The sequence below is a fragment of the Oncorhynchus clarkii genome, chromosome 16, assembly GCF_045791955.1.
Source record: "Oncorhynchus clarkii lewisi isolate Uvic-CL-2024 chromosome 16, UVic_Ocla_1.0, whole genome shotgun sequence".
Lineage (NCBI taxonomy): Eukaryota > Metazoa > Chordata > Actinopteri > Salmoniformes > Salmonidae > Oncorhynchus > Oncorhynchus clarkii.
The window spans coordinates 11,242,041-11,256,685 of NC_092162.1; the positions used below are offsets into that span (position 1 = coordinate 11,242,041).

General features: G+C 44.5%; 1 protein-coding gene across 2 annotated transcripts in view; it reads right to left on the bottom strand.

The window, feature by feature from the left end:
- Window positions 1–1,740: 1,740 nt before the first annotated feature.
- The window catches only part of LOC139367448 (melanopsin-A-like), a 30,582-nt gene continuing 17,677 nt past the window's right edge, over window positions 1,741–14,645 (bottom strand). The window contains exons 3-12 of one of the 2 annotated variants that reach the window (XM_071105658.1): window positions 14,136–14,272; window positions 12,485–12,618; window positions 9,955–10,158; window positions 9,593–9,764; window positions 6,995–7,153; window positions 6,756–6,863; window positions 4,804–4,981; window positions 3,404–3,610; window positions 2,555–2,623; window positions 1,741–1,978 (exon numbers count right to left, since the gene is read on the bottom strand). In XM_071105658.1, the coding sequence (XP_070961759.1) occupies window positions 1,748–1,978; window positions 2,555–2,623; window positions 3,404–3,610; window positions 4,804–4,981; window positions 6,756–6,863; window positions 6,995–7,153; window positions 9,593–9,764; window positions 9,955–10,158; window positions 12,485–12,618; window positions 14,136–14,272 (1,599 nt within the window). In that variant the 3' untranslated portion in view covers window positions 1,741–1,747. The remainder of the gene's footprint in view (window positions 1,979–2,554; window positions 2,624–3,403; window positions 3,611–4,803; window positions 4,982–6,755; window positions 6,864–6,994; window positions 7,154–9,592; window positions 9,765–9,954; window positions 10,159–12,484; window positions 12,619–14,135; window positions 14,273–14,645) is intronic. The other variant, XM_071105659.1, reaches the window with a different exon arrangement.

Here is a 14,645-nt window from a genome sequence, read left to right on the forward strand (position 1 = left end):
GGGAACTGCAAAGAGCCATTGAAGGGCTCCAAGGGTTCTTTGGGCCAGTATGGTACCGCACAGAACCATCAGCCTTCCTAAAGAACCCTCCTATTGTAGTGTGGACTGACATGTATCAGCAGATGGGGTCACCGTGGCGATGGTAAGATGTGTTCCTTTTCAACTCCTCATAACACCCACACACACCGCTAATGGAAAATAGACCGCAGCAACACACAGCTGTCAGTAACATATTTAGTTGTAAAAATAAATAAAAACAACAGAAATAGACGACTTCATACATCACAAATCTACAATAAACCATCACATCATTTAGAATACATATACATATATATTTTGATTCATATTTCCATAATGTAACAGAAATCAATCAGTTCATCAATACATTACAAATCAATCAGTTCATCAATATTCAGAACTACAATAAATTCTGTTAGTATACCAGAAGGATCGCTACAATCATAGAGTCGACACTCAGCAATGACATACACTCCCTGCGTTCCAAATGGGTCGCTATTCCCTACATGGGGCTCTGGTTGAACGTAGTGCACTATCTAGGGAATACGGTGTCATTTAAGCCGCGTGATGATCAGACAGCAAAACAGTGATCACGGAAGAATTGACGTTCGGAAAACAAGTGTTGCTCAATAGTTGTGGATTGTCCTGTGTTGCAGAAGGGGTCTGCTGCGTGCAGACACACACACACTGGCACACGTACAAACAGCAAACTGGGGCAGGGCCATGTAAGGTGCTGAAAGGACAATTAACCCAACTGAGAGAGGGAAAGGGAGAAAGAGGGGGAGGAGAGAGGGAAAGGGAGAAAGAGGGGGAGGAGAGAGGGAAAGGGAGAAAGAGGGGGAGAAGAGAGGGAAAGGGAGAAAGAGGGGGAGGAGAGAGGGAAAGGGAGAAAGAGGGGGAGGAGAGAGGGAAAGGGAGAAAGAGGGGGAGGAGAGAGGAAAAGGGAGAAAGAGGGGGAGGAGAGAGGGAAAGGGAGAAAGAGGGGGAGGAGAGGGACAGGGAGAAAGAGGGGGAGGAGAGAGGGAAAGGGAGAAAGAGGGGGATGAGAGAGGGAAAGGGAGAAAGAGGGGGAGAAGAGAGGGAAAGGGAGAAAGAGGGGGAGGAGAGAGGGAAAGGGAGAAAGAGGGGGAGGAGAGGGAAAGGGAGAAAGAGGGGGAGGATAGAGGGAAAGGGAGAAAGAGGGGGAGGAGAGAGGGAAAGGGAGAAAGAGGGGGAGGAGAGAGGGAAAGGGAGAAAGAGGGGGAGGAGAGAGGGACAGGGAGAAAGAGTGGGAGGAGAGAGGGAAAGGGAGAAAGAGGGGGAGGAGAGAGGGAAAGGGAGAAAGAGGGGGAGGAGAGAGGGAAAGGGAGAAAGAGGAGGAGGAGAGAGGGAAAGGGAGAAAGAAGGGGAGGAGAGAGGGAAAGGGAGAAAGAGGGGGAGGAGAGAGGGAAAGGGAGAAAGAGGGGATGGAGGGGACCACATTTTCACAATCCTCATTGTTTAAAGAAATAAAAAGGAAAGTCACCAACAAACTGTTTCACATTCGGTGTTTTCTTCAGTTCAATGGAAAACTTCTCTAAATTCAGAAATACGAAACACTAATGCACGCGCGCGCACACACACACACACACACACACACACACACACACACACACACACACACACACACAGCGCATGAGTTACAGTAGATAGCCAGGTGGTAGCGTAGAACCCCGTAGAGGAGGAAAGAAGCAACCCAGACACAGCTGTGTCACACATTGTCCAACTGCACAACATCCACAGGTTCTCTTACAGCAAGCCCCGCCTCTTTACTGCTGTTATTGGCTGGGTTGCCTCGGGAACCTTGTCTTTGAAGCAGGGAGATGGAGGAGGGGCTAGACGTAGACGTGAGTACGATGGCAGGGATCAGGTCGGTTAGGCATGTGGAAGATCCACGCTCACTAACACCTTGAGACGACTTCTCCTCTCTGACATCATCCAGCTACAGAGAGAGACAGTGTGATGTCATTCTCACTGCATAATACCGTTACATTGATTAATTGATTGGCTGATTGACTGGTTGATTGATTGCTACGAGTGTTTGAACTATACAGTACAAGTCTATACATCTGCAGTCACTAATCGGACAGGCACCTGGACAGAACTATCATTACAGGATTGTACAGGGCATTGGGAAGATGCATTTGACTGGCCAGGATACTTTCATTTTATTTCACAAGGTAGGCCAGTTGAGAACAAGTTCTCGTTTACAACTGCAACCTGGCCATGATAAAGCAAAGCAGTGCGACTAAAACAACAACACAGAGTTACACATAAACAAACGTACAGTCAATAACACAATAGAAAAACATATGTACAGTGAGTGTAAATGTAGAAGAGTAGGGAGGTAAGGCAATAAATAGGCCCTAGAGGCGAAATAATTACAATTTAGCATTAACACTGGAGTGATAGATGTGCTGATGATGATGTGCAAGTAGAGATACTGGGGTGCAAAAGAGCAAGAGGATAAGTAACAATATGGGGATGAAGTAGTTGGGTGTGCTATTTACAGACTTACAGTAGCAGGAAGGATACTGGTCAAACCAACGATCTCAGACATGGAGATGTCCTCTGGCTCTGTCAGCGTCTGGAAAGGTGAAGCATGGTCAGCACAGACAGACAGACAGACAGACAGACAGACAGACAGACAGACAGACAGACAGACAGACAGGCAGGCAGGCAGACAGACAGACAGACAGACAGACAGACAGACAGACAGACAGACAGACAGACAGACAGACAGACAGACAGACAGACAGACAGACAGACAGACAGACAGACAGGTAGGCAGGTAGACAGACACAAAGGCCTTAACAGCGTAGTCACATGATAGCTGCATGTAGTGTATCACATGGGGAATACAAACACCAGATTACCAGATTACAGAACAACTAGTTAATGTGTGTGTGTGTGTGTGTGTGTGTGTGTGTGTGTGTGTGTGTGTGTGTGTGTGTGTGTGTGTGTGGCTGTGGATGAGTGGATTATATAAGGAGAACTATAATAGAGAAACTACTATAGTGTGAGAGAGAGTGGTGGAGAGCTTTAGCTCAGTGGGCTATTTTGATTGTGAAACATACAGTAAACATAGGTTCAATACCTAAACTCTAGGTACAGATGTAGGATCTTAATTTGAGGCTGTTTGCTACAGCATGAAAGATAATCCTGCAGCAACATAATTATTATGTGGATTATAATCGATGGACGGGGTTGATACATTTTCCGTAAGGGAAACTCAAGTCTGAAATTTGGAAAGTGGAAACTTCAGAAGCCTTTTTAAACCTGGAAAGTTGTCCTGCTACAGGTGGTCAAATTTAGATCCTACATCTGTATTGAACCTAGACACACACACACACATTCTGACACTCACAGTGACGTGTTGCAGGCGGCAGACAGCAGGGTCAGAGGGGGACTGAGAAGCTGCTTTCTCAAACGCTCCTGAGTCACGACCTTTCACCTTCAGGGAGCAATGACCTTTTGACCTCTGGGAAAAGGTGGGCTGGAGCTGGGTGACATCACTGGACACCTGACGACTGGCCGGACGAGAGGAGTGTTGCCCCTCCGTGTCCGTAAATGCCTGACAGACAGACAGACAGACAGACAGACAGACAGACAGACAGACAAATCAGTGACATACATTTGATGTAGACAACCACATATCACAGTCATCTACTGTAGGTAAGACAACCACATATCACAGTCATCTCCTGTAGGTAAGACAACCACATATCACAGTCATCTCCTGTAGGTAAGACAACCACATATCACAGTCATCTCCTGTAGGTAAGACAACCACATATCACAGTCATCTCCTGTAGGTAAGACAACCACATATCACAGTCATCTCCTGTAGGTAAGACAACCACATATCACAGTCATCTCCTGTAGGTAAGACAACCACATTTTTTATTTTATTTATTTTTTATTTTACCTTTATTTAACCAGGCAAGTCAGTTAAGAACAAATTCTTATTTTCAATGACGGCCTGGGAACAGTGGGTTAACTGCCTGTTCAGGGGCAGAACGACAGATTTGTACCTTGTCAGCTCGGGGGTTTGAACTCGCAACCTTCCGGTTACTAGTCCAACGCTCTAACCACTAGGCTACCCTGCCGCCACATATCACAGTCATCTCCTGTAGGTAAGACAACCACATATCACAGTCATCTCCTGTAGGTAAGACAACCACATATCACAGTCATCTCCTGTAGGTAAGACAACCACATATCACAGTCATCTCCTGTAGGTAAGACAACCACATATCACAGTCATCTCCTGTAGGTAAGACAACCACATATCACAGTCATCTCCTGTAGGTAAGACAACCACATATCACAGTCATCTCCTGTAGGTAAGACAACCACATATCACAGTCATCTCCTGTAGGTAAGACAACCACATATCACAGTCATCTCCTGTAGGTAAGACAACCACATATCACAATAAATCATTGAAAGTCAAATGTAGAGCAGCTGTAAGCAAAGTCAGTGTTAATAAGAAAAGACAAGTAAAAGTGTTGATTAAAAAAAGTCAGGGGGAGTGGGGCGTTGTGGGATTATTTGAGATACTGTTTGAAGACGTGGGTTTTCAGATGTTTTCGGAAGATGGGCAGGGACTCAGTTGTCCTGACGTTAGGGAGAAGCTCGGTCCACCCTTGGGGTGCCAGGACAAAGAAGAGCTTAGACTGGGATGAGCCAGAGCTGGCCCCTCATAGGGGTGGCAGTGCCAAGCGGACTCCAAAAGTTTAAAGAAAGAGAGGCAGGAAGACTCACTGATTCGCTGTCGGACAGGGAGGACTGGCGGGGCTTGCCAGTCTTACCGGGGTCAGATGTTGTACTGGTGAGGGTTGAGCGACGGGTGGAGGACATGAAGCTGCTGTTGCTATAACGATCTCTGGTAGGAACACACAGCAACACACCCATAAATGGAATGTACCTACTGATAGCTAGCCTGGAGAAGGGGGGAGGGGGAGAGAGAGAGAGAGAGAGAGAGAGAGAGAGAGAGAGAGAGAGAGAGAGAGAGAGAGAGATGTTAATTGCAGAGAGGTGATGGGAGGTTTAAGATTGTCTAATGTACCATATTATAAATCCATCTGACATTCTAATTATGGTAAAGACTATTAAATGTTTAGAGGTTAGAGGTCACTCTAGGAACAGATTAGATACATACACTAAGTGTTTCTAAGCAGGTGCTGCAGATTAAAGAGAAAGTACGTACACACTGTAATCTATGCTCCGATGTGGTTCATCTATCAAATGTTGGAGACTTCAATGGGCAAGCTGCAGTTGCTATATCCATTCTTGGACGTATACATGAATGATATCTACCCATTGATTTTTGAAGAATATAACTTGCCTAAAAAAAAAAGCCCCACGAGCTTTCTTTAACTGTCGTACCCCCATCAGAACCCAAATTATATAGGCTTGTTTTTTAAAGGCACAGTGCAGTCAAAAACATGTTTTATATATACTGTAATTCCACACTATGAGGGTGGAATAATGCTGTGAAATTTTGAAGATGATGATAAGGCCCTTTTAATGTAAGGAGCTGTTTGAAAAGACCTCATGAAATTTCAGCATGTTTTGGTGAAATGGAGTTTGGCCTGCCTGGTGACATCACCAGGCGATAAATTAGTTCATGGACCTTTAAGAAAGAGAGTTCCAAACTTATCTGCTAATAACAGCTAGCTTTCAGTTTTCTCTGCCCTACTCAGACCCCTCCCAGACAGTCCTAGCTAAATTCTTGCTTGAGGAAATAGCTCTTTGCTGAGGAGCTATTTTTGTTTCTTTTTGACCATTTGAATTGAAAACACTTACGGTAAAGTACTTCACTGTGACCCAGAAAGGATTTGATATTGAGATAAAAACGGCTGCATGGGACCTTTAATGTAAACAAACACTGTATTTCCTAAAAACATGGTTAAAACTATAATGTTGATATCATAGACGGTCAGTCTTTTCATCCATAACTCTATCTATGAACGCTTCTCCAGTCCCATCCCTCAGATGTTTACCGAACCAGTGGTGGAGAAATTGCTTTTTGTTATTGTGTCAACTGTGGATTGCAACTGTAAGGGTTACAAGCACAGTCAACAAACCACATGGGGTCTGTGTCTTTTCTAAAGGTTAGAGGTCGCCTCGGACTCACTGAGTCATTACTGACACACACATAAGGTCACTACGGTTACACAGAGAAGGATCATGGGTCAGACAGATGCTAAGGCAGCTGCTTATTGAACCTGTTTTTAATCTAGCTCAGCCCATTGATAGTAGTCATCCACCTATACAGCAGATGTGTTTAAAGATGATGTGTGTACCTGTAGTTGGGGTGTGTGATGTTGATGTGTGTACCTGTAGTTGGGGTGTGTGATGGTGATGTGTGTACCTGTAGTTGGGGTGTGTGATGGTGATGTGTGTACCTGTAGTTGGGGTGTGTGATGGTGATGTGAGTACCTGTAGTTGGGGTGTGTGATGGTGATGTGTGTACCTGTATTTGGGGTGTGTGATGTTGATGTGTGTACCTGTATTTGGGGTGTGTGATGGTGATGTGTGTACCTGTAGTTGGGGTGTGTGATGGTGATGTGTGTACCTGTAGTTGGGGTGTGTGATGGTGATGTGTGTACCTGTATTTGGGGTGTGTGATGTTGATGTGTGTACCTGTATTTGGGGTGTGTGATGTTGATGTGTGTACCTGTATTTGGGGTGTGTGATGTTGATGTGTGTACCTGTATTTGGGGTGTGTTATAGCGTATATTATAGGGTTGTGGATGGCAGAGGCTTTAGCGATGGCAGCAGGAACAGAGTTCATATACGGAGTTAGCATGTCAGCATACCTGGAGAGAGAGAGAGAGAGAGAAATGACTCAGAACAGCAGATTTCCTTACACACTCTCCTTCAGCTGGGGCAGCCATGCAGTTGAGAGAGGGGGTACCATGATCTGACACACACACACACACCATCCTACCCTGCGAAGGCGGTGAGCGCGACACAGGAGTACGGAGCCCAGGAGATGACGTAGAGCAGGATGACGATGAGAGCGATCTTGGCCGTCTTCCACTCAGTCCTCATCTTATGCATGCTCTTCACTGAGTCCCTGGTGCCCTCGTTTATCTTACACACTGCCCTACAACACACACACACACACACACACACATACACATTTACATATGACCATTACTGACAGTGGTCTTGAGTGAATTATCAGCAGAAAGTATGGCTCAATAACGTATAAGAGCATCAACATCAACATCGATAACACTCACTCACCCGTGATACACGTCAGTATTCGGTGTCTACACAAACAACAACTTACAGAGATGCACACGAACAACGACAACATCTCATCTGCCCAGACCCACATGCTCACACCCCCATCCCTAGTGCCTGGCCCCACCCCCATCCCTAGTGCCTGGCCACACCCCCATCCCTAGTGCATGGCCACACCCCCATCCCTAGTGCCTGGCCACACCTCCATCCCTAGTGCCTGGCCACACCCACATTCCTACTGCCTCTGCATTATTGTTTGCCACATGGCTTTAAATTGTTCCAATTTGTTTTTTTTCGGTCGGCCATGCTATTTCAATAATAAATCTTACGATTTTTCCATTGTGTCAATGATGGCAGATTGATTGACTTCCAAGTGTTTAGCATAAGTTTTTTCAAGATGAGTGAAAAACATATACCATGTACCATGTGTCATATACCATATACCATGTGCCTTATACCATATACCATGTACCATGTGCCATATTACATGTACCATATGGCATGTACCATGTACCATGCGTCATATACCATGTGCTGTGTATCATGTACCACATACCATATACCATGTATATTGTGCCATATACCATGTACCATGTGCCATATACCATATGCCATATATCATGTACCGTGTACCATGTGTCATGTGCCATATACCATGTACCATATGCAATGTACCATATTCAATGTACCATATTCAATGCACAATATGCCATATGCCATGTGCCATATACAATGTACCATGTGCCATGTGCCATGTACCATGTGCCATATGCCATATACTGTGTGCATTATACCATGCATAATGTGCCATATTCCATGTACCATATATCATATGCAATGTACCATGTATCACATGCCATATACCATATATCACGTTCCATGTACCATGTACCATATACCACATATCATGTCCAATATAGCATGTACCACATACAATGTACCATGTACCATATACCATGTACCATGTACCATATACCATGTACCATGTACCATATACCACGTACCATGTCTTGAAATGCAGACAGACGGATTAAAAGCAAGAGTACATGGTAATACTGACAGCCATCTTTCTAGTTCCGCCCACAACTTCTGGACTTTATAGCAGTCCCAGAAAGCCTAGATTATTAAATCATTAGTTTAACATTGAAGACACGTCCCTGACGTTGTGCTGTAGGACTTGTGAATTTGTCTCTTGTATAATAAATGACATACATTAGTTTATACTGGATTAAGCGTACATTTCTTGTAACTGTAATTTTGTAGGTTTTGCTTTAACTTTCTCTCCATCTTGTGGAACATCAGAATCAGCATCTGCCTCTGGTGCCATAGGTTGCATGTTTGAATCCAGTGACAGACAGTCATTTTTATATTTTTGTTTTAAGCATATCCCAAACCTTAATACTAACCTTAACCATTCAGAGTCAATACCTAACCTTAACCATTCAGAGTCAATACCTAACCTTAACCATTCAGAGTCAATACCTAACCTTAACCATTCAGAGTCAATACCTAACCTTAACCATTCAGAGTCAATACCTAACCTTAACCATTCAGAGTTAATGCCTAACCTTAACCATTCAGAGTTAATGCCTAACCTTAACCATTCAGAGTCAATACCTAACCTTAACCATTCAGAGTCAATGCCTAACCTTAACCATTCAGAGTTCATACCTAACCTTAACCATTCAGAGTCAATACCTAACCTTAACCATTCAGAGTTAATGCCTAACATTAACCATTCAGAGTTAATGCCTAACATTAACCATTCAGAGTTCATGCCTAACATTAACCATTCAGAGTCAATGCCTAACCGTAACCATTCAGAGTCAATACCTAACCTTAACCATTCAGAGTTCATACCTAACCTTAACCATTCAGAGTCAATACCTAACCTTAACCATTCAGAGTCAATACCTAACCTTAACCATTCAGAGTTAATGCCTAACATTAACCATTCAGAGTCAATGCCTAACATTAACCATTCAGTTCATGCCTAACATTAACCATTCAGAGTCAATGCCTAACCGTAACCATTCAGAGTTCATACCTAACCTTAACCATTTAGAGTCAATGCCTAACCGTAACCATTCAGAGTTCATACCTAACCTTAACCATTCAGAGTCAATGCCTAACCGTAACCATTCAGAGTTCATACCTAACCTTAAACTTAAACACTTTGAAATTTGATATTTGGAACAACTTTGAAATTGTGCTTTTGAGAAACATGGATGAACGCCAAATTCTGCCATGAGACTGTGAGAGCTGGTTGACTGTGTTCAATAGTGTGTGTGCTCACCTCGTGGCGCTGCGTACAGCGATGAAGATGCAGATGTAGCAGTAGATGATGATGAAGAGGGGGATGAAGAAGACGAAGATGAAGAGCAGCATGGTGTAAGAGCGGACGGACGGCGTGAATGTCATGTAGTCCCACGAACACGACGTCATCAACCCCTCTGGGACGTACGCACCTGACACACACACACACACATACACACACACACACACACACTTAAATATACACACACTGATACGTCGCGTATCCCTCAGACACGCAGAGCTATAACGATTGTGTGTGTGTGTATGCGTGAGTGTGTGTTGTGTGTGTGCCCGTGCGTGTGTTTGTGTTTGCGTGTTTGTCTGTCTGTCCGTCCGACTCACTCCAGCCAAAGAAGGGAGGTAGGGACCAGAACATAGAGTAGAACCAGGCAGCACCCATGACGTAGAGGGCCCGACGTCGGGACATCACACCCATGGACGCCAGCGGCCGTGTGATGACGAAGTAGCGGTCCACGGCGATCACCAGCAGTGTGATCATACTGGTCATCCCAAACAACGCTCCACAGAACGCATACAGCTCACATGCTGGGGGGAGAGATTGAGAGAGAGAAAGAGAAAGAGAAAGAGAGAAATAAGTTAAGAGAGAGAGAGGTGGGGTATAGACAGAAAGAGAGAGAGAGAGAGAGAGACAGAGAGAGAGAAAGAGAAAGAGATAAATATGTTAAGAGAGAGAGAGGTGGGGTATAGACAGACAGAGAGAGAGAGAGAGAGAGAGAGAGAGAGAAATAGGTTAAGAGAGAGAGAGGTGGGGTATAGACAGAAAGAGAGAGAGAGAGAGAGAGACAGAGAGAGAGAAAGAGAAAGAGATAAATATGTTAAGAGAGAGAGAGGTGGGGTATAGACAGACAGAGAGAGAGAGAGAGAGAGAGAGAGAGAGAAATAGGTTAAGAGAGAGAGAGGTGGGGTATAGACAGAAAGAGAGAGAGAGAGAGAGAGACAGAGAGAGAGAAAGAGAAAGAGATAAATATGTTAAGAGAGAGAGAGGTGGGGTATAGACAGAAAGAGAGAGAGAGAGAGAGAGAGAGAGAGAGAGAGAAATAGGTTAAGAGAGAGAGAGGTGGGGTATAGACAGAAAGAGAGAGAGAGAGAGAGAGAGACAGAGAGAGAGAAAGAGAAAGAGATAAATATGTTAAGAGAGAGAGAGGTGGGGTATAGACAGAAAGAGAGAGAGAGAGAGAGAGAGAGAGAGAGAGAGAAAGAGAAAGAGAAAGAGAAAGAGAGAAATAGTTTAAGAGAGAGAGAGGTGGGGTATAGACAGACAGAGAGAGAGAGAGAGAGAGAGAAATAGGTTAAGAGAGAGAGAGGTGGGGTATAGACAGACAGAGAGAGAGAGAGAGAGACAGAGAGAAATAGGTTAAGAGAGAGAGAGGTGGGGTATAGACAGACAGACAGAGAGAGAGAGGTGGGGTATAGACAGACAGACAGAGAGAGAGACAGAGAGAGAGAAAGAGAAAGAGAGAAATAGGTTAAGAGAGAGAGAGGTGGGGTATAGACAGACAGAGAGAGAGAGACAGAGGGATCAAAAGTTAACATCAAGGATTAGAGAGTAAGATGCATTTAGATGTAAATGATCTGAGGTCACTTAAACCTTTTCCCCCTAATACAAACAAAGCTATATATTAAGGTAATCTCTATACAGTTTACCCCCATCCCCATCCAGTTAGGATGTGGGGAGGGTAATCTGATCCTAGATCAGTGCCTATTGAATGGTGATGGAATCTCTACTGTAGGTATTGATCATCAGTTCCTCGCCTGTCCTTCGCTGTGTTTTACAAGGTGACCTGCCCTTTGTCATTGCTGAGTGAGATGGTGTAAGTCACGCCGACTCACAGAGGTGAGAGTTGTTTGTCTCTCCTCTCCTTCCTAACGATTAGAGTCTAATCCTGTCAATGGAGATCCCTACAGAGCTGGCCTGATGACTGAACACCTGACTATGTGAGTCTCATAGATGAAACACTCACAGAAAGGTGACACAAATGAACAAATTGAATATACTGTTCAGAAACACTGAAGTTGTTGTGTGTGTGCTCCTTTTATAAGCTTCATGCTAAACACAGTGTGTATGTGTGTGTGTGTGGTGTGTGTGTGTGTGTGTGTGTGTGTGTGTGTGTGTGTGTGTGTGTGTGTGTGTGTGTGTGTGTGTGTGTAACCCTCTCACCAGGCTCGAATTTGACTCTCACGATATTAACTTAAGTAGAGTATCTCAACATCATGGGATGTTAGGTGAGAAGGACATCTCCAATAAGAATCCCTATTGTAAACTATCTAAGGTGATGACAACTAGGGTATTAACTTCAGATAGAATGATTATAGGTTTCTGTTATTGTATAAGGATATACTTTCCCATGCATTAAATCAAATTGAAACAGGAAATGACTCCACCAAGGCAACATACATAAGGTTCAAAATGTGTATTATTACATTTTCAAAGCACAACATCAAAATAAATACAAATAATAAACCCCAATGAATCGTGCACAACCCATGACCAAATTATTTCAAGCTTGCTTAACCCCGTTGGCGCGCACTGGAGTGGAAAAAAATGTGTGTGTGTGTGTGTTCTCCTCTAAAATGTGTGTGTGTGTGTGTGTGTTCTCCTCTAAAATGTGCTTTAAGAGGCTTTCAGCATGGAGTTCATCAAAGGAACACAGATCGATTCAGCTGAGGATGAGTGGAGAGGCCAATTATATACCATCAATACAATGTCATTCAGAGAGAGAGAGAGAGAGAGAGAGAGACTCCAAACAAATTAACAGCCAAAGCTGCAGGAGTGGATGGACTTCATTAGTTGTCATTAAACCTCTATTAAGTAATTTGCCCTTCTCTCCCATAATCCCATTTCTATGGTTACCTTTCTCTCCAAAGATCCACCTGTTGTGCATGCTGTTGATGAAGAAGATGGGGGTCTGAGTCACACACATGAGGAAGTCTGTCAACGCCAGGTTAATAATGAACATGTTGGCTGGAGTACGTAAACTCCGACTCCTGGAGGGGGAGAGAGGGAGAGAGGAGAGAGAGATAGGGAGGGAAGGGGGGGAGAGAGAGAGAGTGAGAGGGAGGGATGGGTGGGGGGAGAGAGGGATAGAGGGAGGAGAGAGAGTGAGAGAGAGAGAGAGAGAGAGAGAGGGAGGGATGGGCATGGGGAAAGAGGGATAGAGGGAGGAGAGAGAGAGAGAGAGTGGGAGAGAGAGAGATAGGGAGGGAAGGGGGAGAGAGAGAGTGAGAGGGAGGGATGGGTGGGGGGAGAGAGGGATAGAGGGAAGAGAGAGAGAGTGAGAGAGAGAGAGAGAGAGAGAGAGAGAGAGAGGGGGAGGGATTGGTGGGGGGAAAGAGGGATAGAGGGAGGAGAGAGAGAGAGAGAGAGAGAGAGGGAGAGAGAGAGAGAGAGAGGGAGGGAAAGAGAGAGAGAGAGGGGAGAGAGAGAGAGAGAGAGAGAGAGAGAGAGAGGTGAGGGGGGAGAGAGAGGGGGGTGGGGAGAGAGAGGGGGGGTGAGGGAGAGAGAGAGAGGGGGGGGAGGGAGGGGTGGGTGGGGAGAGAGAGAGAAGGGGGAGGGGGAGGTGGAGAGAGAGAGAGGGGGGGAGTTGCAGGGGAGAGAGAGGGAGGGAGGGAGGGGCGGGGAGAGAGAGAGATAGAAAGGGAGGGATGGGCGGGGCGGGGGGAGAGGGAGGGGTGAGGGAGCAGAGGGTAGAGTAGAAGAGTCGGAGAGATAGATGGAGATGGAGAGAGTGGAAGAGGAGAGTAGGAGGGGGAGAATGGTCCGTGAGAGAGAAGACAGGCTATGTTCACACTGCCCACAAAATGAGGTGGAAACTGAGCTGCACTTCCTAACCTGCCAAATGTATGACCATATTAGGGACACGTATTTCACTCAGATTACACAAGAATTTGAAAACAAATTCAATTTTGATAAACTCCCATATCAACTGGGTGAAATACCACAGTGTACAATCACAGCAGCAAGATGTGTGACCTGTTGCCACAAGAAAAGGTCAACCAGTGAAGAACAAACACCATTGTAAATACAACCCATATTTATGTTTATTTATTGTCCCTTTTGTACTTGAACCATTTGCACATCGTTACAACACTGTTTAAAGACACAATGTGACATTTGACATGTCTTTATTCTTTTGGAACACTTTTTATGGTTTATTTCACTTTTGTTTATGATCCATTTCACTTGCTTGGCAATGTTGACATATGTTTCCCATGCCAATAAAGCCCCTTCAATTGAATGTAATTAATAGCGAAGGAAGGACTACATTAGCAATAGCAGCTATGGCCCTGCTGTTACTGCTGTTGTAGCCTGAACACTCATGTGTATGAACACACAACAGATTCAATCAAACATTATAGGGCTTTAAAGAAGCATGAAAACATTATTATGAAGGCAGGTACCTGTTTTATATAACAACCCAAGGAAGGGTAATCTCGGCAAAAAGGGATATAACAGCCATATTGATTGATTGGTTGGTTGATTTAGCGATTGATTGATCTCATACCTGCAGAAGGCATACATGACGAGGAAGTTTCCCACCATGCCCGTGATGCCCACGGCGAGGATGACGGACCCGAGGGTGTAGTGGTGGTGGTCTGGGACATCCACCGTTGGGAAGGGCCATCGCACCGTCATGGCAACCTAGAGAGAGAGAGAGAGAGAGAGAGAGAGAGAGAGAGAGAGAGAGAGAGAGAGAGAGAGAGAGAGAGATACAGGTGATTGTAATTATGAAACCAATAAAAGTAGCCCCAGTCTTTACTATATGTTGAATGTTCCTATATACAGTAGTTACTGTACTATATGTTGAATGTTCCTATATAGTTACTGTAATATGTGTTGAATGTTCCTATATAGTTACTGTAATATATGCATAATGTTCCTATATAGTTACTGTAATATATGCATAATGTTCCTATATAGTTACTATACTATATGCATAATGTTCCTATATAGTTACTGTAATATATGCATAATGTTCCTATATAGTTACTGTAATATATGCATAATGTTCCTA